At 40.8% G+C, this 23,431-nt stretch overlaps 2 protein-coding genes across 2 annotated transcripts; one reads left to right on the top strand and one right to left on the bottom strand.

The window, feature by feature from the left end:
• Window positions 1-11,738: 11,738 nt before the first annotated feature.
• Window positions 11,739-17,101, top strand: col10a1a (collagen, type X, alpha 1a). The gene is made up of 3 exons (XM_067614797.1): window positions 11,739-11,920; window positions 12,286-12,430; window positions 14,605-17,101. The coding sequence occupies exons 2-3, from the start codon at window positions 12,301-12,303 to the stop codon at window positions 16,437-16,439; spliced, it is 1,965 nt and encodes a 654-aa protein (XP_067470898.1). The 5' UTR covers window positions 11,739-11,920; window positions 12,286-12,300; the 3' UTR covers window positions 16,440-17,101.
• A 3,389-nt stretch (window positions 17,102-20,490) lies between these two features.
• On the bottom strand, window positions 20,491-23,218 carry marcksb (myristoylated alanine-rich protein kinase C substrate b). The gene is made up of 2 exons (XM_067614538.1): window positions 22,830-23,218; window positions 20,491-21,812 (listed from the first exon to the last, which is right to left on the bottom strand). Exons 1-2 carry the CDS (start codon window positions 22,923-22,925, stop codon window positions 21,228-21,230), a joined length of 681 nt encoding a protein of 226 aa, XP_067470639.1. The 5' UTR covers window positions 22,926-23,218; the 3' UTR covers window positions 20,491-21,227.
• Window positions 23,219-23,431: the final 213 nt, after the last annotated feature.

Raw genomic sequence — 23,431 nt, 5'->3', positions numbered from 1 at the left:
TTGTAGGTAGGAAACAGGAAATGAACAGCTGTCTCTCGTGGAAGTCTTTGCTCTCGTCATAATTACTACAAACTCTAGAGGGTTTTGTCATTTTAATGTAAAAATATATTGTTTTTTAAATTCTACTTTGAGCATTTTAGTGTCTTTTTTAGCTCATTGTTTTGGTTTACAGCTGCAACTTGGTTCACTCTCACCTCTCCCATTTGTATTGTTTCCAGACATAGCAGCTATTGTCTTCAAAAAACTAAAAAAAACTACCTGAGTTAGTGGCTAGCTGAAGAACATAGTGGAGCATTTGTCAGCTAAAAAGCCAGATATTTCCCTCAGGAATTTATGGAGAGCAAAACAGAGCTAAAAGGAGAGTGAATAATAAACTTTATTAAGTCATAATATGTCAATATTATTATATTACTGCTATAACTAGAACTGAAAAGTCCCTTCTTTAGCACCAACAAGTGGTAGTATCAAAAAAGACACTCCACCCTCCATGGATCCGACCCAGGGAGAGAGAGATGAATGAGCAGAACACATACTATAGACTGCATTTATCCAAAACAAAAACTTATGGCATCATGCCATCAAAATGCTTTGAAAGATGATATAGTCATATAAAAAAATGCACACAGTGGCTTTAAGAAAAAAAAAAAGGAATTGATGCATCTTTAAAGTGTAAAACAAATCATTAGTGGAAATAAAAAAACAGATGCTTTAGTATAATAAATTAATTTTTATTCACTGCCATAGCCAAAGTGGTTATAGCCTGACATTTGGAAATGGCTGGTTTGGCTCACTGAATGAGATGCTCACAGCAGCACAGTCTGTTGATGAAGCCTGAATGTTTCCATCTTACGAAAACACATTTGATCAAATATTCTGTCCCTTTTATTAAACAGCCACTCGAGAAACCAGCTGCCATTTAAACGCTACTGCAGGAGGTCCCAGTACGGAGTCCACCTGTCTGTCTGGCATAAGAAGAGATTCAAGCAGCCGCTACAACCATTTATTCAACCGCGAGCTGTTGCAATTTGACCAAAATGTGACTAAACCAGTGTAAACACTGCAGCAGAAAAAAAGTGTGCCAGTATTAGTACTGTAATTCTCTTCCTTTACCACAGGACCTCAGACTTCCATATTTGGAGATTTTGTTTGAAATACAGAACTGTAAATAGCTGAGAAAAATACCAATTGGAAACTCTTCAAAGTCTCATACAGTATGTGCCCCATTCAGCAGAATTAGCAATTCACGTTGTGCCATCCAGGCTTGACTGTCCAGCTGCAACTCAATGTCACCAGTAAGACATATACTTACAGGTTTTAGATGTGCCTTAAAAGCAAAGCCCATGGCCTTGGAAAAAATGGTATTTACAGTAGCTGCATTATGCTGGGAAAAAGGAGATTTGGTACAGGAATTATAGAAGAGATTAAAAGAGGCTCTTTGTCGGGAAAGAAGGTCAGGGACCCAAAATAGTCATCAGGCCTGTCCTAGAAAGATCTTCCAGTAAGCTGTCATTGCAGTTAAACCTATACATGCTGCAATTGAGAAAGAGGGCTCTGGGAAGTGACATTGTAATTATTATGTTAAGAGGAAGGGAAAGTTTTACATTTGGATCAGCCTGGTTAACAGGTCTACAGCCGTGGTCACTTAAGACAGCTGCAGTGTGCCGAAATTACAGAGCACAATGACTCACGCTCTTTCTGTGTTTAAGACCACTTGGCTCTGCTCGGAACGGGACGAGCCCTTACAATAAAACAGGCTCTCCACAGAGAAACTGTTGGCTCATCAAAATAACAAACTCTTTGTTCTGCTTTGCAACATCGGCCCTGCGGACCACCAGGAAGCATTTATTATTTTAGTCATTATATGTTAATCAATTCTAAGAGTGAACTTTGAATTCACAAAAAAGACAGGCCACGCCGGTATGGTTGTGAAGTTGTAGAAAAAATAAATCATCCAGACCCCCCAAGAAGCTATTCTGATTTTCAGTTATAAAATTACATTTCCATAAATTTAATCTATGTAACGCAGCTGGCTCACATACATCATTTAGCAAAACCCAGACAGGATTCAGCCAATTAGACGCCTCAGTTTTAACTTTTCCACCAAAAGCCTTTGATTAAAACGGGCATGTAAATGTTAAAAGCTAGAGGATCACAAATGTGCACATTTCTTGCATATTATCCTGAACACCGGGGTTACCTTCTAAAATAGGTTTTTCAACAGCTCATTTCATATAAACGCAGGTCTAATAGCTCCTTTAAAGGTTTTCTCAACCGTGACTTTTCTTTGTGAAAAAGGTTGAAATCACTTGTAATTTCGCAGCATCCTGCAGAACTGCAAACACAAACGCTCATTCACTATGTTTCTGTTCTGTTCTGTCCAAATGAACAAACAAGACACAGCCAAATTTAGCCTGTGAGGTTTTTACACTTCAACTTCAGATTTGTTTTGTCTAAACGTCAGGGACAGTCTTAGATGACTTGTGGTCAGACGAGTTTAATGCTCTATGGTTTCCCTTTTTGTAGGTGTTCAAAAGATACATGGAAGGCAAGAAAATACCCTGAACCCACGCTGTTTCAGACAGTTTTCCATTTCCACAATCACAGGCTATGTGACACCCTGGTCAAACTCAAAACACAAGTGTTTTTGCATTCAAGATCCACCTTTAGCATTTCTCTTCAAAATACCGTGCAAATAGAAAGTCTGGTCCCCTAAACCCTGTAAATAAACACAAAAAGAAGCCATGCAAACCATATGGAATGAACCTTCACTTTGTGTGTTCTCATCCTGATTTATTCTGGGATGTTCTTGTGTCTGTGGATTACCAATAACAAACTCCAAAACATGTGCAGTGAGCCACTCATTGGAATGATTGTGGGGGTTTTTTTCTCTTAATATTTTCAGATAGTTGGCCAATTGAGTGCTTTATTGTTGGTTTTTGGCAAAACACATATAGACTAGTCACATTCTTGGTCACATCTGAGTTCAATTGACAAACCAACTGCGTATTAGCAGTATTTTATTTTAATACTTTAATTTTGTACAGATTAATGCATATATGATTTGTTATGGCTTTTATGGACAGTCTGACCAAGTGGCTTTGAATTTTCACCAATTTCAAATTAGAACTGCATGCAGGTATACCAGGATCCAAGCAGCCGCAAAAACTCAGAACTATATTAAAAGTACTCTATAAAGTTTTTGACCACAACACTGTGGAGCAATGTTTTTACATGTGGGTCCCCATTTTGTTTTTTCTCATGCATATTGTCGTGATACACATTCCTAGGCCAGAAAACACAGTAATGCACCAGCAGAGACAGTGAAGTAGAAGACGACTGCTAGCAAGCAAACGTGGATATAAACAGGTTTCAAACTTATAAGAAAAGTCGGCTTTGTAAATATGTTATGAAGGAGGAAATGCATAAAACACATTTGTTAGACTTTAAACCTGTAATAACTGCATTATTTGCCACTTGTGGGCAGCAGAAACAAATTATGAACACATCATTAACAGTAACACTGAATGTAACCAGCCAACTCCAGAAAGAAAGAAAACTCCACAGGGCACCTTTAAGTCCCTTTAATAAACTCTAACTACGGCAATTCCAAACTTAAAAAACATGAGAAAGAGCTGTTTATGCATTATCATGACTGCTACTAAGTTGTTACTTGAAAGCAAAAATGATATATTGTTATATTATATAATGTGGAACGACTCCCATTTGGACATAGTTAGGACTGCTGTTTCTGGCTCTGGCAAAAGTATCAGCCCACACAGCGTCCATCAGCCAGCAAAACAAACTTCTAAACCACACCGGATAGAGCCTCAACCCTGGCATTGTTGTAGACATACTGTACTGTACTATACTCCAGCTGACTTCCTGTGACCATGTAAACAGCATGAGCACTGAATGTGAATTGTATAGGGACTAACAAACAGTTTAGCTCTAGCATGTATTTTGAGACAGACATGGCTGCAACCAAATATAGTGCACAGGAACAACACTTGTTTTGTCTCTCCACAAGTCATTATGGTGCAGTGCTAACTATCTGCTCCAGCAAGTGAGGTGACATTGTGTTGTATAAACATTGTCTCTTGGTTGTCATTCTGCATTTGAGACACAGAAAGTGTCATTCCTCTCCCACACATTCCAGCTGCAATGTGCGCTTGAGTCAAATGTAATTATGAACTGACAACTTAAATATAAATCCACCTCTCTTCTGATGCAGTTTACACTGTATTACTCTAAGAGAGCTGGGCGTATTCTTTCACAAAGACCTCTCCATAAACTGACAGGGTTTTCTGGTATTTGAAATGGCTGACGCTGCCTGATACAGACAGTGAAACCTTAAATTTTCACAGTCTTGATGTAGCTGATTAGTTATTATCCTTAAATACAGGATTCCACCACCTACACTTAAGTGCTGAAAATCCCATTAAGTTGGTTTTATTTAACTTTGATATCTTAAATGATCCCACAATAAGCAGATACTTCTAGGAGTCTGTCTTCTGTTTGACTGTGAATTTTCTAACTTGGAAGAGATTTAGAACAAGGCAAGAGGATCCAAACAATAGAAAAAAAATGTTACCATGTAACGAATAACAAGCAAAGTTTGTTTCTTTGCTGGACAAAACAGGAAAGCAAAACATATCTATATATGTTGCTCTGACCTTTTTACCTTTGTAGTACATTGTGTGCAAAAGTGCTGTTCTGCAGCACCTCATAAACTGTCTGGCTGAGCACTTCTAGTTAAATTAGTTTCTGGCTGCTGCAACTCTGAAACTCAGATTTCCCCAGCTAAACAAAGACCAAGAAAGCTGCCTCAAACCAGCAGCTGAGTCAGACCTCTCCAGAAATAAACTTACAGCAAATTGAACTGTGGAAACAAAAACAATCACATCTCACAACTGAGATAAGGTTGCATTTGACTGGGTTGACTGGCAAAAAGTTCTTGCTTTGACGTGTGTGATGATAGCTTCATCCCGCAGCCTGGTGATAACATCACAAGCAGTTTATGGGCACAAATTTTATACTATTTACAACTTATCAACTTAATTACATAGTAGATTTCTTGTGGTTTTACAATAGATAAATAGATAGCCCATATAGACTATGAAGCATATTGCTCTTTTTTAAAAATTGAATTCATCAAGTAGTGTGATATTTTAACTTTCAGGGATGTGATGTCAAGTTCACGCCTTGTCCTTTCCTCATCCGGACACATAGATTTGTGACAAATTAAAGGAAAAACCAACATAAAGTGTCTTAGTAAGGTGTTGGGCCACCATGTGCCACTGGGATGAACACCACTCTTCCAAAAGATATTCCCTCATTCGGTGTTTTGATGAGAGCGAGTGGTGGAGAGCGCTGTCTAACATGTCGGTCCAAAATCTCCCATAGGTGTTCAATTGGGTTGAGATCTCGAAAGCTGTGAAGGCCATAGCATATGATTCACATAATTTTCATACTCATCAAACCATTTAGTGACCCCTCCTGCACTATGGATGGGGGCATTGTCACCCTGAAAGAGACCACTCCCATCAGGATAGAAATGTTTGTTTTATCGATTTGCGGTGAACCTTCCCTCTAAGGGGACATGTGGTCCCAAACCATGCCAGCAAAATGCCCCCTAAAGCATAACAGAGCCACCGGATTCCCTCACTGTAAGGGTCAAGCATTCAGGCCTGTACTGCTCTCTTGGTGCACACCACACATGCATTCATTGAGAATATGGTGAAGGGTGACTCATCTGCCCATATCACTTTTTTCCACATCTCTGTAACCCAGTGCCTATGGTTTTTGCACCACTGAACTCTCAAATGTGTATTCATCATTGTAATGAGGGGTTTTTGCACTCCAACCCTGCTATAATATCTCTCTCTATGTAATTGTGAACGGACTGTTCTTGCTGACACAGTCTGATCACGTCCTGCATTGACATTCTCAGTCACCTGTGGAGGAGTTGCTCTTCTGTTTTTCCTTACATATCGCACTAATGCATGATCATTATGGTCATCAAACGTGAGCTGTCGACCACAGTTTCCAACCCTGTTTACTGACGTCTTTCCCATAGATCTAAATGCAGATGCCACTTTAGTTACTGTTCCTACGGAAACACCAACCAGCTAAACAGTCTTTGTGTCTTTGTCCCATCTTGATACAAAATCAGAATCAACTGAGCCTGCTCAGCATTTATATACATACAAAAGAGCATGATTGGACTTAATTGCTTAATTGTACCTTGCAGTGCACCGGTGTGGAAGCATCATTCGTTATGTTTCTCCATTCATTTATTCAGCTTTTTCCTTTAATTTGTCACCGTCTGACAAACCAGAATTAAATCCCCCAATGCTCCTTTCAGTACTGTGGATAGCGCCACTCGGCCAGACGTGCCAATAAACTTGATCTCATTCTTGCAAGCTACTGTTTAATTCAGCTCTATGCGCAGCACGCAGCAAACTTCAATGTTGAATAAAAAGTAATCACAACAGGCAATAGCACAACAAGCTGTCATCATAAAAATAAATATGCTACAGCACATGCCTACTTGTCAGACTATGAAAGCAGTCTGCTTTGATGACAGACTTCTGTCCTCTTTCTATGCTTTCGTTTGGAGGGGTCATCCGCGGCGTGGCGCCCCTCTTTTACCCACATTTCTGCAAATCTCTGAGCAGGGAAGGCGTCAACCCCTGGTCCATTTACTGCGTCATCACGTAGCCTACACGCGGTGTCATCGCTACACGCTGCTCTCACACGAGCGCTGACAGGGAAAGTCCATCTCTGATTTTAGTGTCGTTTGCACTATTATAGACTGTTTTCACGTTGCAGTGCTTTCCTTAGATTGTTATTTATTTAAAACACCTTTTGGGGACAAATTTTTGTCTCCACAGAGGATAAAAATAACTCAGCAAATTGCACCCTGGAGATAGATAGATAGATAGATAGATAGATAGATAGATAGATAGATAGATAGATAGATAGCCCATATAGACTATGAAGCGTATTGCTGCTGTTACAGTAAAGAGGTAAAGGTAAATAATCTAACTTTAATAAAACAATGTCAAGTTCACCCCTTGTCCTTTCTTCATCCAGACACAAACAAATTAAAGGAAAAAGCAACATAAAATGTTTTAGGAAGGTGTTGTAGTAAGGTCAAAAATCTTCCATAAGTGTTCAATTGGGTTGAGATCTGATGACTGTGAAGGTCATAGCATATGATTCACATCATTTTCATACTCATCAAACCATTCAGTGACTACTCATGCGCTGTGGATGGGGGCATTGTCATCCTGGAAGAGACCACTCCCATCAGGATAGAAATGTTTCATCATAAGATAAAGGTGATGACTCAGAACAACTTTGTATTGATTTGCAGTGACCCTTCCTTCCAAGAGGACAAGTGGACGCAACCAAACCAGCAAAATGCCCCCCAGAGAATAACAGAGCCACCAGATCCCCTCACTGTAGGGGTCAACATTCAGGCCTGTACCACTCTCTCAGTGTACGCCACGCATGCACTCGTTGAGAATATGGTGAAGGATGACTCATCTGACATATCCAGTAGGTGGTGGAGAGGTGGTCAAGTCAAGTCACTTTTATTTATATAGTGCTAAATCACAACAGAAGTTATCTCAGCGCACTTTTCACATAGAGCAATTCTAGACTGTACTCTTTAATTTACAGAGACCCAACATTCCCCCATGAGCAAGCAGTTGGCGACAGCGGCAAGGAAAAACTCCTCTTTAATGGCAAGAAACCTCGAAGAGAACTGAGCTCTAGGTGGGCGGCCATCTGCCTTGACCGGTTGGGTTGAGATCAGGATTATCCGTAATGGATAACAGTTTGTTCAGTGTCCTCCTCTCCACCACAACTTTAAAAGTGTCTGGTTTGCGGCCAATTATGGAGCCGGCCTTCTTAATCAGTTTAAATCTGTTGGTGTCGCCGGCTCCAATGCTGTTCCCCCAGCAGACTACAGCGAAGTACAGTACACTGGCCGCAACAGACTGGTAGAAGATTTCCAACATCTTGCTGCACATGTTGACGGATCTAGAGACTCTAAATAGAGTCAGCTCATAAAACACCCTAAAGTGAAAATTTTAACATTTTAGTGGTGTCTGGCTGCTCAGGGAAAGCTTCTTATAAAGCAACACGCAGCTTCACATTCATACACTTAAATGCATTCACACCTAGGAGTTGATGGAGGACATCCAACCATTGAGCTCTCATCCACCCCCCCACCCCCCCATTTTCCTGCCATTCTCGGGTTTCAAACTGGTGACCTCCCTGACATTAGTCCTCATCTCTAAGGCTACCAACACCACCATTTTTCAGTTACTTTTACACTTCCGGCTCCATTTGGGTCCATGTTTGTTTTCAGGACCCTGTAATTTCCCCACCAATCATTCAAAAGGGCCCCCGTCAAGTCTGCCATTCTTAGTTACTTAAGTTTAAAGTAGCTCTTAGTGGTCCGTGGAGTTTATTGAAACATTAAATTTGTATCCCAGCCATGCTGGTGTATCTTTAGCCGTTGCCTAACTCACGTGCTCGGTTGGGTGCCCTTACATCAACTGCCAATTATGTTCTCCTCTTGGGTGTGGGTTGAGCCTTGGTAAGCATGGTGAAAAAACCAGAAACATCAATTCCTGGGCAGTGGAGCGAACAAAAACAGACAAAATGTGAAAACCTTTCATCAAACACTGTTATCATTGTAGAGTACAAGCACAAACATCACCAACATTGCCAGTAACATTGTCCGGTAGTGCTCTCTGGGGATTTTAGTGAAATCTATGGGCTACAGTTAGATACGGATGAGGGCCTGAACAGCAAACTTGACCTCTGAATGCCAGCTTATGTCCTCTGCAGAAGGGTTAGATGAAGAAAATTTGCCTCGTCATTGCTTCCCATGCTTGTTTCAGTCTGTTTTATCAGTCGAAGATAGCTTCATACATTTAATAAAATCTGAAATCTGCGTGATGAGAAGTGATGAGCTGTGCAGCTTTCATTTGCCCACAACTTTGGGCATGTCATGTTCTTAATTAGCCATTTTCTTATTTTTTTGTCATATATCAAGTGTATGAAGAGACATGAAACTGAAAGCATGTGTGTATTTTACAGCGAGGGGCTTTCGACAATATAAGAGCAAAGCGACGTCACCGCCGTCATGCTGAAGGCTGTTAACCTAATTCCTAATGGTTATTACGATGAAGCCTACAGACCACTTCAAGCTGCTGCGGTACTGTAATGAGCTGAGCAGAGCGAGCGCAGCCATGCCCTTTCACAGCCTTCAATTCTGCCACTATGAACACAAGGACACTGAGTCCTTCTCAAATGAGTCCTGTGACGTGTTTAGAAAATAAAAAAAATATGCTGCAAGGTTATAAACAACATCCAAATTACACTGTTAATTCAAGTCTTCCTCAAGCCAAAGTATACTCTGGCTCCAAGGCTCAGCATGAATGTCTCTTGCGTCCTCACAAGCTCACATGCAGATGCAGGTTGTTGTTATTTTTTGTTATGCATAAAAAGATGAATCATAGTTCGCAGACCATCAGACTAAAAACAGAGAACTTCTTTTTCAGTGGTTTTGCCATGTTTCAAAAACTGAAATGATTTGAACCTATAAACCTATAAAATCCTATCTCCACCCTGTCTTGCTCTGTTATTTCATCTAAATCTGACTAAAACTGGCATGGTCAAGCTTCCTCTTGGAGCACAAGCATAAAGAGATTTTTATAATAATACAGTGTGAATAATATAATATATCCTCTAAAAAAATATAGAAATTGGTGGCGCAAGGAACACGTGTTGTGGCGGGTCAGTTGCTGAATAACTTACAAGATAAACAGGACTTTTGCTCAGCTGTGAAAACAAGAACAAGCATGTGGAAACAAAATGAAAAAAAATATGACTGGCATTTACAGTATTGTTTCAAATGTGATCCTCCTCTTGCTTGAGTTGCACGTGCGCATGTGATGTGACATTTTTATCATCACACAGCCTCAGGTAGTCAGTCAGTCTGCACCTTTGCTTTAAGCCATCACCTCTGTCTTGGTTATGAACAGAATTTAAGACATTTGAAAAAAAAGATCACAAATTACATTATGTTTTATTTGACAGGAAGAGCATTTTTAAACAATGCTTGCCAAACATGATTGAGTGCTATAAGCCAGGGAAGGTAGCACTTTGGAAAATTGCAGATAATTTGGTCTAATTTACAAAAAAAAGGCTTCAAACGAGCTCCATGTAGTAGAATCTTTAATTATACCCCCAGTGAAAGACGCCTGTCACGTGTTGTATAACTCAAACTCAAAATTTTCTGCAAATATACATATGTTGTCAGCAGAATGTATATATACATTATAAGAACACAGGAAGAACATGTACCATAAATGGTTCTATGTTCCCACAGTTTTGGGATATAGAGTACCCTACACATCTTTTATGGCTACTTGTGTGCTTGAGAGCATGTGATTATTTGGGTGTATGCATTTCCTATGTGGCTGGGCTGAAATTGAGAAATTACAGTCGGAGGATCTCAAAGTAAGCAAGGCAAGGTGGAGGGTGAGGGAGGATAATACTGGAGGATGGAGCTCATTGAGGAAATACAACATCATGACAGAACCCAGCTGTAATTGTAGGAATAGGCCTGAAACCTCTGATGATGTATATGCACTGGGAGGACCAAAAATAACAAGTGACCACAGGGGTATCGTTGTACAAGAGTAAAACCTGCCCTCTGGTGTCTAAACATATGTACTGCACATGACGGTGGTCGCACACTGGCTTGCATTCAGAAGACTGCACAGAAACAAGCCTAAATGTCTTTTCCAGTGGGTCCTTATATAGCTTTATTAGATGTTTAGAGGGTGAAACACTTACAAAAATACACAAATTAAGAACTATAAACTGTTCATCCTGAAATAGTGACTGAAATCAAGGCCACTCTGTCGCCTTTAGCCACAATGACAAACTGACCAAATAATACCCAGGAAATGTACCAAACTATAAATATGAAAAACTAAACAAAAATGCTGTAAATGATGCCATTACATCAGAAATAAACAAAAATATGTTTCAACTTTGTTTTCAAACTGCATGCAAGGCATCTAAAATCTGTAGTACCTTTTGACTGTGTCACTCTGGACAACCTTTCCTCACTATTTCCCTTGTTTACCTTATCATGGCAGGTGTGGAGGGGCCCAGACAGTCAGGAAAGGTAAAAGTCTCCTTTGCTAGCCAGCTGGACAAGATGTTAATTTGGAGATGAGACTTGCACTGTACATCCTCAATGCAGGCTTTGTGAAGCCATACAGGTGCCGCTTCAAATCTGGTGCTGTTTTTTTATAGATCTGTATTGACTATTTTCAGATGTTCTCATATTTATACAGGGGGTCTTATAAACATTTACATATATAAACATATCCTAAGCAAAAAATAAATAAATTAAATAAAATAAGATCAAATAAATGTTGCTGAAAAAGTGTAAATATAAGTTGAAAATGAAAAGGTATCATTTGGTTAAGTTTATTCCTCCCGCAGAGCTTGTCTGTGTTCTTTGTCTGTGCATTAATTTATTTATTTTTTGCTCAAACATGTTGGTTTTCTAGTTCAGAAGAAGACTGAAAAAAGTGATAATCATGTGTCTGGATATTCAAGACATGGAGGCACCCTGATGTGACATGCCCGCTTTGGGCAGATCTGTTTGCTAATTACAGCCTAGCTCTGAAGAGGGAGGTACTTGCGTGGTGGGGGCTTTTTTTTTTTTTTTAATGATGCGAGGGGTAGATATGGTATAAATACCCACATCATTGTACTGGAAAGCAGCATATCCTCAGTTGTGCTCAGACCCTAAGGATATACAGCAGTACCAGGAGGTCACTGGTGCTGAAGAGACTGTTTTTTTCACCTTTGGATGCCGGTACGTGTGTTTTCTCTTCCTCTCTAAACAGCTCTAACGCTGAAGGAGTGTAGTCAACATCTAGGCTTTCTCTAGGCCTTTCAGTGGCTCCTAGGTCAGAAGGGAAATAGATGCTTGGGGCATCCTGGATGGTGCTTGAAGAGTCCTCAAGAATCCAGGGTGCTCTGACAGAATCTAAAATCTTAATTCTGTTACTCTAACTTAACTTATGTGTTCTTTATAGAGTTTCTGTAAAGATTTTCTGCATGTGCAGTTAGCTGAGAAAGTTTTTTAAACTTTATAAAATAACTTGAAACTTGAGCAAAAGCTAAAGCTTGCTTGGTACTCCATGCCTTGTGCTGACTGTCTCCTTGTTCACCCTGCAGGTTTGATCCTAGAAGATGGACCTACGAGTAGCAAGCATCCTCCTCCTCATGGTGGCCCTGACAGCAGCCCACGGGGAGCGCTATGTGATGAAGAAGATGGTGAAGGCTGCTCCTCAATACCAGCCCTACTCTGTGAAGAGCCACGGTAAGAAAACACAGCCTCTTGCTCTCTATGCAGTCCGTTTCTGACGATACAGGATGGCAACATTTCCTGAGTTTTGTGTCAACTTTGTGCTCACAAAAGTCAGATTTTCTTCACATATACCCTCTCTAAAGACTTGCAGCAGTCTTTGTGACAGTCATGCCTTACTTTTAAATCTTCAGCAAGGGAATTAGCATCTTTTCTGTGGCCAACACAAGCAGCATAAGCAGTTAGACAGATGCTTGCAGCACACAGCCAGCAGCATTTTCCTCTGAAAACTGAGCTCCACCTTGCTCTGAAACCATAGTATGATCTGATTGGTTACAACTGTGTGCACGCTCCTCCAATCACACAGACCTTTTAGATCTTGGATTTAAATAACATCACATATTTATTCAGTGAAAAGCTTTGCAGCTTTCTCTTTCTGGAAGATAAACGCTCCATATTTTAGTATTTTTTTCACAGTTTTTGTAGTTTTGACTGGGATTTTTATTTATTTTATTCAGCCAGGACCATCTCAGTTCCAACAGAAGTAGTAATATATCAGTTCAATGAACTGATATATTACTTTTGTCCCCATATTTTTTTATTTAATAGATACTATGTACAGATACACATTGTGCATTGTGTTATCAGCAATTCTGAGGAGCTGCTCATATTCATATTTTTTGTGTGCTAGTTTAGATTAACAATTCTCTCCAGTTACATCTAACATTTTGAGCATATTGTTAAAATGATGATAAGTGTTGCTCTTACTACATGTATTCTGTGCATTAGATTTAGCAGACATGTTTCTCATTTTCGTCAGTTCAGCTGTAAGTGTAGCCTGTTCATATGCTTTCAGACTCTCATGCAGTCAAGGCACAAATCAGTCAGTTCTTTGAGTTAACTTTGTTATTATTCTGAAGTTCTACATGCAAAACAAAAGGTATCCATAATTATGGGGATCTTCTGTAAAAACTGATTTTTACCACATTTTAGAGAGTCAATTTTGAGGTGGTCTTAAGTGGCTTAAAAGCAATGCAACATATGAAATTGCGCTATTGTGTGAAAAACACATTGAACTTTTATTTAGAAAGTAGCTGTTAGTGAATTATTTTTAGTTTGACACTGTCAATTAGAGTGCAGTCACCCAGCAGTGTGGTTTGCTTGGGTGTGCCTGCTTAACACAGAAGTAGAAACATCTGTTTGGCTTTATCCAGACTAGGCTACAGTTAGCTAAGGAATGAGTCTTTTACACTCAAACACATGTGACCACATTAAGGCTGCAAATAAAAGAAAGACTCCCTCTCATTTAGGACTACTGTTTCAGAACAGCTCACAAGTTCAGAGAACTTGAGGAGACATCATAAAAGATAGCAATCAAATATATTATCAAGATATATAGTATATTATTAAACATTTTATATAATTTATAGATTTTTCCATATTATAATGAACTAAATATATGAATAATGAAATTAATATAGGCTATATTATAAATAAATATATTTTAGTTAAAGCAGAGGGAAAATTCCACATTTTAAAGGATTTGCAAGTTTACAATTTCAGAAAGCAGTTTATTGAATTACATCAGTGAATCACTACTGTGCAGTCCCATCTCAACACTAGAAGATTGGTTCATGGGAGTAAAAACATCCAATTAGGAATCAAACATCATGAGCATTAGACCCTTCGATTGTAATGTATTCACTATTTTGTCTGTATGACATAAAAGAACAATGAATGAGAAAAAAATGAAAGATCAGTTTTCTCACTCACTAGTTGTTGAACAATCATGTTCCTTCTCAACAACATACTGCCAAAAGTTATTGTTATCCACATTAACTCAGACCTGAGAGCTGGTCTGTAAAACCATGTTCTTGCACTGTTTGTAACTTGACTTGGATATAAGTACTAGATGTACTAGTTACTAGACTTTGTGTTCTAAGACTCATTGTACTAATATCCTGCACAGACAACAGGGTTATAGTTTGATAACAATGTAATAACAAGCTAAACAACAATGCAGTTGTATTATTTTAGTACTACTTCATAACAACACTACTGTGTAACTTTTATATTGACAATAATATGCAACACAACAACACAGTTAATGAGTTCTTCCACTTTGTTTCAGTTTCACCTGTTGGGTTGTTTTGGATGTACTGATGGTGATCTCTGTTTCATTTTCACAGTGGTGTCAGTGGCAGGTGAGCCTGGTGCTCCAGGTGAGCCCGGCCCTGAGGGACCTGCTGGTCCTCCTGGACCCCCAGGTGAGAGTGCTGTGGGTCAGCCTGGACCTCAGGGACCTCCTGGACCCCAAGGAGCTCCTGGCCGCTCCATCGCTGGCAAACCTGGATCCCCAGGTGGACCTGGCAAACCTGGCTCCTCTGGAGCACCTGGTGAGAGGGGAGACACTGGCGCTACTGGTCCTCAGGGACCTAGAGGAGCTCCTGGATCTCCTGGAAGCCCCGGACCTGCTGGCCTCTCAGCTACTGGCAAGCCTGGACCTTCTGGTCTCCCTGGACCAATGGGACCAAGAGGAGAGCCTGGTCTTAAAGGACATCCAGGTGTACCTGGACTGCCAGGTGCTAAGGGCGATAGAGGGGTGGGAGCTCAGGGACCTCAGGGTGAGAGAGGACCTGTTGGACCTATGGGCCCAACTGGAGCCCCAGGTCAGTCTGGAGTTGGAAAGCCAGGAAAACCAGGTAGCCCAGGTGAGCCAGGAAAGTCAGGTAGCCCAGGAAGGGATGGTGCCACTGGTCCCATGGGACCACAGGGACCCAAGGGACACACTGGTGCCCCTGGTGTAGGTGTTGCAGGTAAACCAGGTGAGAATGGTGCCCCAGGTCTGCCCGGCCCTATGGGCCCTAAAGGCCACCAGGGACCTGCTGGAGCTACTGGTGCCCCTGGAGTCCCCGGATATGGAAAGCCAGGTGCAAATGGAGAAAAGGGAGAGAGGGGAGCTACAGGTGCCACAGGTGCCACAGGTCCAAAGGGTGAGCAAGGTCATACAGGATATACTGGTGCCACTGGTGCTACTGGTCCAGCCGGTCCTGCTGGACCTCAGGGTTTAAGAGGTTTCCCAGGTGAGCCCGGTGGTCAAGGCGCTAAAGGTGATACAGGTGCACCTGGAGGTCAGGGAGCTAAGGGAAACAAGGGAGATCAGGGAGCACAAGGGTTCCAAGGTAAACAGGGTTATCCAGGTGCAGCTGGTCCCCCTGGACCCAGGGGAGCCACTGGAGCTACAGGTGAGAAAGGTAATGTAGGTGCCCCAGGTACACCAGGTTCCCCAGGTATTCCAGGCCCTGCTGGACCCAAAGGTCTTCCTGGCCGTGCAGGTGAGCCAGGTGCTGGTGGTGCCGATGGTGCTCCAGGTGCCAGAGGACCTGCTGGACCTCAAGGTGCCGCTGGTGCTCCTGGCCACAAGGGACACCCAGGTCTCCCTGGTGCCCCTGGCCCTGCTGGTTTGGCTGCTAAGGGTATCCCAGGACCTCAGGGTCCCCCTGGTCTGCCCGGTGAGGCTGGTGCTGATGGAGCCACTGGCCCAGAAGGCCCTCCTGGTCCTCCTGGTCCTCCCGGTGAGGTTGTGTTTGAGAAGGGAATGGGAATGGGTGAGGTTATGGTCAAGTCCCCCATGTCTGCTTTCACTGCATCTCTGGCTACCCCCTACCCTGCCTCTGGCACCCCCATCAAGTTTGATCAGATTGTGTACAATGCTGAGAATCACTACGACCCCGAGTCCGGCATTTTCACTTGCCAGGTTCCCGGAGTTTACTATTTCTCCTACAGCATCCATGTCAATGGTGCTCATGCCCTGGTGGCTCTGTACAAGAATGGTCAGCCTGTTATGTTCACTTATGATGAGTACAACAAGGGCTTCCTGGACCAGATGTCCGGCAGCGCTGTCCTCTTGCTCGATGAGCAGGACACAGTCTACGTTCAGATCCCCGATGATGAGGCCAATGGTGTCTTTGCCGCCGAGAATGTCCACTGCTCTTTCTCTGGGTTCCTCATTGCTTCAACGTGATACGTTGATACAGTAGTTCCCAAAAGCCAACCAACTAAATTTGCAATCTATTTCTCAAACTGAAGTAAACTCCCTGTACACTTTTTTCCTCAACCAAACAGACAGGCAGTTCACTTCCTACTTTGAGGAATAGAAGCATCTCGACTTGAAAACTACAAGAAATAGGTGCTTAGAAGAAGGAAAACTAATTTATGAAAACAGGAGATCAGGGATGGGGAAAGCAATCCACAAAATTACCAGTGAGTTTTTTTTTTAATGGAGACAGCATGTGAAATTAAGTTGTTATAACTGTGTTGTGTCCTGACTTTATTCTTTTCCACTCTGTTCCTTTTATAATGACTTCAACTGGTGATTCTTAACTTAGTGTTTGTCTGGAATTTTTTTTGTTTGTTTTTGTACAACCTTGTTTTTTTTTGTTTGGGTGACCAATAATCTTATTAAAAGTACACAAATATTTTCTGTGCAACATGTTGTGACTGTTGTCCTTGTATGTGACTTGAATATTGTGAAATGGTAATGGTCAAATTGATCATTATAATGAATTGAGTCACCAGAATACTGTCATACAAACACAAACTGTTTACCAGCAACATTGTTGTATCCCTGAACATGCATTATGTCATGTAAAACATAATGACTAAAATAAAAGATGTCTTAACGAATGTTTTGTCTCAGGTGTATTTTTTAAATGTGAACCAAATTAATGTAAATAATTTACTTAATTTCCTAATGACACATTACTTGAAAGTACACATAAATGAATATGGAACAGCAACAAAATAGCAAGTGTTTATTGGATCATGTAATTGTTCAATGTCAGCTATTTTAAGCTGTTTACTTTTTTTGTGGTGATCAATAATAGCAAAGTATTCTTTCATTAATCTTCATAAATCCTGAGTAAATACATGTTCTTTACACCTGCGACAGAGCAGTGCCCATTTGGGCTGGTAGGGATTATGAATTAGCTCAATAACACTTCAGCAGGAAGGGTAACCATTGCATGTTTGCAATACGGTACAAAGTAAGATGTAAAACAATATAGCTCTTCTGCACAGCACTGGATAAAAGATCCAGAAACATCAGGAAATCATCTATTTCCAAAACCATTTGTTACAAGTTCTGCAAAACATTAAATCACTTCCAACAATGTAAAAAATAACAATGATAATAATACATTATTACAAATGGATGCTAGCATATTAGCAGCAGATAGCCACATGGCTCAAGTATAATATTCACCTTCGATGAGCTAATAAATGCCTTATTAGCCTTATTAGAAAATACTCTTATAGAATATATTATGACACTAATATGCTATATAACTTATTGTCATTAGTCCCTGCCATGAAAAGTAAAAATACATAACTATTGGCAAAAAAAACTACTTAAGTATCAAAATCAGAAGTAATAATGATGCAGAGTGGCACATTTTAGTGCTACATTATTACATAGATTATATTATTGTATTAGTAATATAACTAGCATTTTAAAAGCATTTTAATGCAGTGTACTGTTTCTGTAACAAGTCATATTTTCTAAGCTCATCATATGCTTTATGTGTAAAACCTTAATCAACAAAGTAAATAAAAGTAGTGCAGTAAAAGGTACAATATTTTTTTCTGGAATGTAGTAGAATAGAAGTATAGAGTAACAGGAAATGGAAACACTTAAGTATAGTACTTGAACAAATGTACATTCCACCACTGGTCCTTGTCCCTGATGGTTGATGATTGTAAAAAACAAACCTCTCCCCATACTATGGCCTCTGCTTGCCTTCTTGGCAGCCAAAGTTTACAAAAGCTACTCTACCATGCAAGTCTGAAAATGGGTGTGCTGAAAATAGCTAGCGTGTGGGATGAGGGACGGGGATGGTCCTCTGGCAGAGTAGAAGCTGTTTGATCGTCTCTGGGAGAGAGCGAGACGGTGGTTAGGTGAGGGGCCCGAGGGACAGAACAGAGAGGAAGCTGGTTGAGGGAAACCACCAGGAACTGCCATCTGAGGGGACTGCCATTCAGAGATGGTCTGTGGTCAGTGCATGAGGTGGGACAGACAGGGAGACAGATGGAACACTGCCTCTGGTTGACTCCACAAGCCACACTCCAAAATTATCTGTTGCAATAATTCACTTTGAAATATTTTTGCTCATGAGAAGGGTCACCTGTTATGTCATCATTTTCCATTAACTTCCCTGTATTTATTTGTATGTCTATGCACTTTTGTATCTGCCTGTCTAGATTAAAAGAAACAAAGAAATGAAGACTCCCTGAGGAGGATGGAGAGTGTTGTAAGATATTTTTATGGCTTTGAGCATGTGGGGCACCCAAGGCCCGAAATGAGCACAAAATCCCTCAACAACCTGACCAAGATGGACATGTACGTAGACCAGGAGGCAGAAATAGAAATATTATGTGTAAAACACACCCTTCTTGTGGTGGCCAAAGCTGCAGTACATAGGGTTAAACTGGGTGCAAAGGAAATAGATGGTTTGAAATTAGCATGGGCACAGCTGTGGGTGGTTAAAAACACCCTGGAGAAGTTTGCTGCCATCTCTTCTACTCTTTAAAAGATTCTGGTGTTTTTATGGGGTTTGGGGTTTCGTAGAAGGAATCCCAACATGTCAACAGTAAGCATAGCCAACAGTTAGGTCTGCTACTAAGACTTAAGATGCTGTAAAAATATTTGTTTAACACACTATCATTTATAGTACAAAACCAGGAGTTCTGTGATTAGATCAAACACAACTTACCCTGAATTTAATTGCATAATTATGTTGCGGTTGTTCCCTGAGAAAGTCAGTCATTCCCTAAAAATACTGTATGGCAGCAAGCATATCTCACTTTGTCTCCCTGTGAATTAGGCTGGTTTAGAGAGAGAAATATACTTGTGATAATCACATACAGCCACTTCATGAGGTACACCTGTGCAGTCTAATGCAATCCAATACAACAGCTCTGCCATAAATTCTACATGTACGAACCTTATACATTTTCAGTTTTTATTGACATTGTCAGAAAGGTGATAATTCTACTTTATGTTTATTATTGAGGTCATAGTGGGTTTTGGAGGTGTACTAGAGTGCATTATATTGAAAATGTTTCTAATATTTTGCCCCCTCATATATGTTAATGGAGTGGACAAAATATTAGGCACACCATTCAACATAATGCACACCACCACCCACTATGATCTCAATAATAAACAAAGTAGAATTATCACCTTTCTGACAATGTCAACAAAAACTGAAAATGTATAAGGTTCGTAAATGTAGAATGTATGGCAGAGCTGTTGTATTGGATTGAATTAGATTGCACAGGTGTACCTAATGAAGTGGCCAGTGAGTGTTTATTATACACTCGCTCACAGGGACCTCAGAGGGTAGCAGTTCACCAAAAGTTAAAAAAGTTACTCCAATTTGGTCACTACACTTATTTGATAATTGGAGGGTGAATTTTTGTGTAATTGTATTTACTTTCACGCTACATTAAAAAAGGCAGAGGCTTTGTACTATTTTGATCTTCTTGCTAAGGAACTTAATGTTAATAACACCTCAAGAATTTCACATTAAATTCCTAAGCGTGAGAAATTATTCCAACCTTAATTTTAAAATTTTGAGATTCCAAATATAGCTCAAAACAGATTTTTTTTTTTATAAGTCCCTCTACAAATGGACTGATGTAAACTATTCACCTCAATAATGTATCCACATGAGGGCGCTGTAAAACAAAGAATCCATGTGTGTTTATTCCCTTAGTGGTTGATTTCAGCCACACCAGATTTAAATCTCACATTTACTCAAGTGACATATATCAGTCAGGGGAGTTTGATGTTTGCTAAACATGAATAAATAAGCTCAGAGTGCCAATTCACACTTCATTCCTTTATTCTTCATCAGTGCTCACAGAAAATAAACTGAACACTTTAATACCATTTTGTAGCCAATGTTACATTCCATATTGAATAAGGTGAAGAAGCCTTATTATATACAAAAAGATGTTTAAATGTGTGTACTTTCTAGTCTTATTGTAGTGTTGTTGTAGTCATCACAGCTTGGTCAAGATTTGCTTAAAACATCTCCCAATTTTATTCAATCTTACAAATGGTGAAAAACAAGAAAACTTCATTTACAATGGGTAATCTGTTAAAAACGTCATTTAGGTACATCTCAGTCATAAAACCAGTAATATCAAAGTCTATACAACGTGCATTACTACAGAGTTTTGAAATGGTGGAAATCTAATGGAAAAGTGATGAGCACCTATTGTTTTGACAGTTAACTAAATCTAGTTCATTAAGGAATGGTTGTGTCCACAGGAGCATTGAGCTTGAGTTGTAAACAACTGTGCACTGCAAAGACAACATTTAAGACTTGGTTTAGGACTTTCCCTTTAAATATCACAATGTGTCAAATCTTGCAGACACAGCTTTAGCTGCTACATCCAATTGCCCAGCACCAAATACTTCAATTAAATATGTCAAATTCAGCATCGTGTCAACACAGTCATGGTTTCATGTAGAAAAAAAACATTCACACTCACATTCGCACTTTCACACTCACCCACGTCACAAATGCAAGCACCCATGAGCAGTGAGGAAGCAGCACACTCTCTAGTACACCTCCTGTCCATCACTGCCAAGGACATTGCAGTCATTGTGGATGAGATGGTTGCAGAATAGTAAACAAACACCAACAAAAAATAAACAAAAAAAATCCCTGGTTTTAGACAAGTCCTCGCATTCCTTCAGACGGGCTCCATCATCTCCTTCATTCGGGTGTCTTGTTCAGCAGGATTACTCAGCAGCGGCTGTGGCCTCTGGACTGGCTGCCGTCTCTGGTTCAGTGGGTGAAGCTTCAGCTGGTTTCTCCTCTCCTCCCTCTGCTGCTGCTTCTTCTGCCTTCACCTCCTCCTCAGCCTTTGGCTCCTCAGCTGCAGCCTCCTTGGCTCCTTCCTCTGCGGCCTCGACTGGTTTGGCCTCCGCAGTAGCTGCCTCCTCTGATGCCTCCTTCTCTCCCTCAGCCGGTTGTTCTTCTGCTGCTACTGCTGCTCCCTCCTCTGCTGCCTCCTCAGACTCCTTCTTGGTCTTCTTAAAAGAGAAGCCACTAAGCTTGAAGGAGGGTTTCTTGAAGGAGAAACGCTTTTTCTTCTGCTTGCCATCCTCACTGGTGGACGGAGTACCTTCCTCTGGTTTGGCAGAGGCCTCTCCATTTGTGGCAGCGGGCTCCTTCTCTCCATTGGTCTCAGCAACCTCTACTTTCTCGCCTTCTTCTTTCGGCGCCTCCTCAGTAGGAGTGCTGCCGTTGGCCTGGACATCAGCTTTGTTGGCCTCCTCTGCAGTTGGAGAGGCATCCCCATTGGTCTTGGCATGGCCATTCTCCTGGAAGGAAACAATAAAATCATTATTCCTGAACATGGACATCATCATGCTATTTAATTTTTAAAAAAGTTAGATTATTTCTATCTACAATCCAATCATAACTTTAAAGACAAACACTGGCCTAGATATTAATGTGTATGCAGGACCATCCCTGCAATTCTGGTGTGTTCTGACATATAATCAATTCACAGACTAGTAGTAACCAATAGGAAAATAGCCCTTAAACTGCACCAACATCTGTTACTAGGAGTGTGACGACAGATCTGTGGCTTTCAGCAGTAGGCTAGTCTGTTAGACCGCAGTACCACCGGGATCCACCAGGTGGCGTTCAGCTTGGGTGTCGCTGGAAACAACATAGGAATTTTGGAATTTTTTTCCTCCTTTTATGACCCTTTTGGTCAACCACTTAGTGTTTTCACCATTTTTGAAATGCTTCTCCGATCCAAATGTGTCTTCTGTAAACAATGTATTGTTCTCGTGACATGTGAGCGAATAAAAACGTGGCTCCTTTCTTGAATCTGGCAACAAAGGCGTGGTATCATTTCTAAAATGGCCATGCCACAGTGAGAGCGGCCACAAACCCCGCTGTAACACATTTCAACCAAATGAAGAACAACAACCTCAATGTTTAGAGAGTTAAAGATTCACAGCAGCCATGTAGTGTAATACATTTTTAAAAAAAATCAGTTTCAATCATTCTGAGGTAAACTGAATCAGATTTCATGTGCAACTGCTCAAAATATAAAATTAAGAAAATATTAAGTATGCCTATCAATTAAAAAGGTTTTCAATTAATATCCTGCATTTAAAACAAAGTTGCGTTTCAAAGCGTTCAAAACGTGTAACAATGCACTCGCCGGTGAAAATGGATACATGTGGTCACTTTCCCTGAATGCCGGTGAGCGTGGGGATGCGCTACATGAACATGGAGCACGCCATTGACGCAACACATTGCAAAAAATCGAGACAAAATTCCGCGTGAGCAATTGAGATTTAAACAATTCAAATTGAATTTACCTGTCCGTTTGCCTTTGCTGCAACAGCTGCGCCTTCTGCCGGCTTTTCAACCGCAGCTTCCTCTTTTCCAGCGGTTTTGGAGATTTGTGCTCCCATGCTTTTTGGTCCAACAAAGGAACCCAACCGATCAAATGAATGAACAAAGACCGCAAGCTTCCTTCCAAAATTCCCCGTCAAACGCCGACACCTCCTTCTGCAACCGAAGCCGAGGAATCAGCCCGAAACCGAAGTGACCACAAAGGGACGCGTGTGAACTCGCAAAATGTGGAAAAGATGCAAAAAGGAAGGCGAATTCTTTCAATTTTTTTCCTCGAGCAGAGTTTGTAAATGGAGAAATTGGCCCCGCCGCAAATGAGATGCGGAGTACAACGCCCAAGTCCACTGATGAATGGGCACTGGGGCTATGACGACAAAGCCACCCCGTCTCCACCAATCACAAGTCCGACATCCAGTGAGTAGGGGGGTTATGGAGTGGGGGTGCCATGGACAATAGGAGAGAAACAACAACATGGCCAACAACTTGCTTATATGTCGACTTTTAAGTGCTGACATTTGATTTTATCCGACTAATATAACGACTGAGATGTTTCTAGAGCTTCAAA

This window comes from Thunnus thynnus, chromosome 16 (assembly GCF_963924715.1).
Source record: "Thunnus thynnus chromosome 16, fThuThy2.1, whole genome shotgun sequence".
Classification (NCBI taxonomy): Eukaryota; Metazoa; Chordata; class Actinopteri; order Scombriformes; family Scombridae; genus Thunnus; species Thunnus thynnus.
Note: the sequence above shows the minus strand (reverse complement) of the source record. Positions and strands in the feature narration are given on the sequence as shown.

Coding starts and splice junctions, on each gene's coding strand:
- col10a1a (XM_067614797.1), top strand. CDS start 12,301: ATGGACCTACGAGTAGCAAGCATCCTCCTCCTCATGGTGGCCCTGACA. Junction 12,431..14,604: donor CTACTCTGTGAAGAGCCACG/GTAAGAAAACAC, acceptor TCATTTTCACAG/TGGTGTCAGTGGCAGGTGAG.
- marcksb (XM_067614538.1), bottom strand. CDS start 22,925: ATGGGAGCACAAATCTCCAAAACCGCTGGAAAAGAGGAAGCTGCGGTT. Junction 21,813..22,829: donor CAGCAAAGGCAAACGGACAG/GTAAATTCAATT, acceptor GTTTCCTTCCAG/GAGAATGGCCATGCCAAGAC.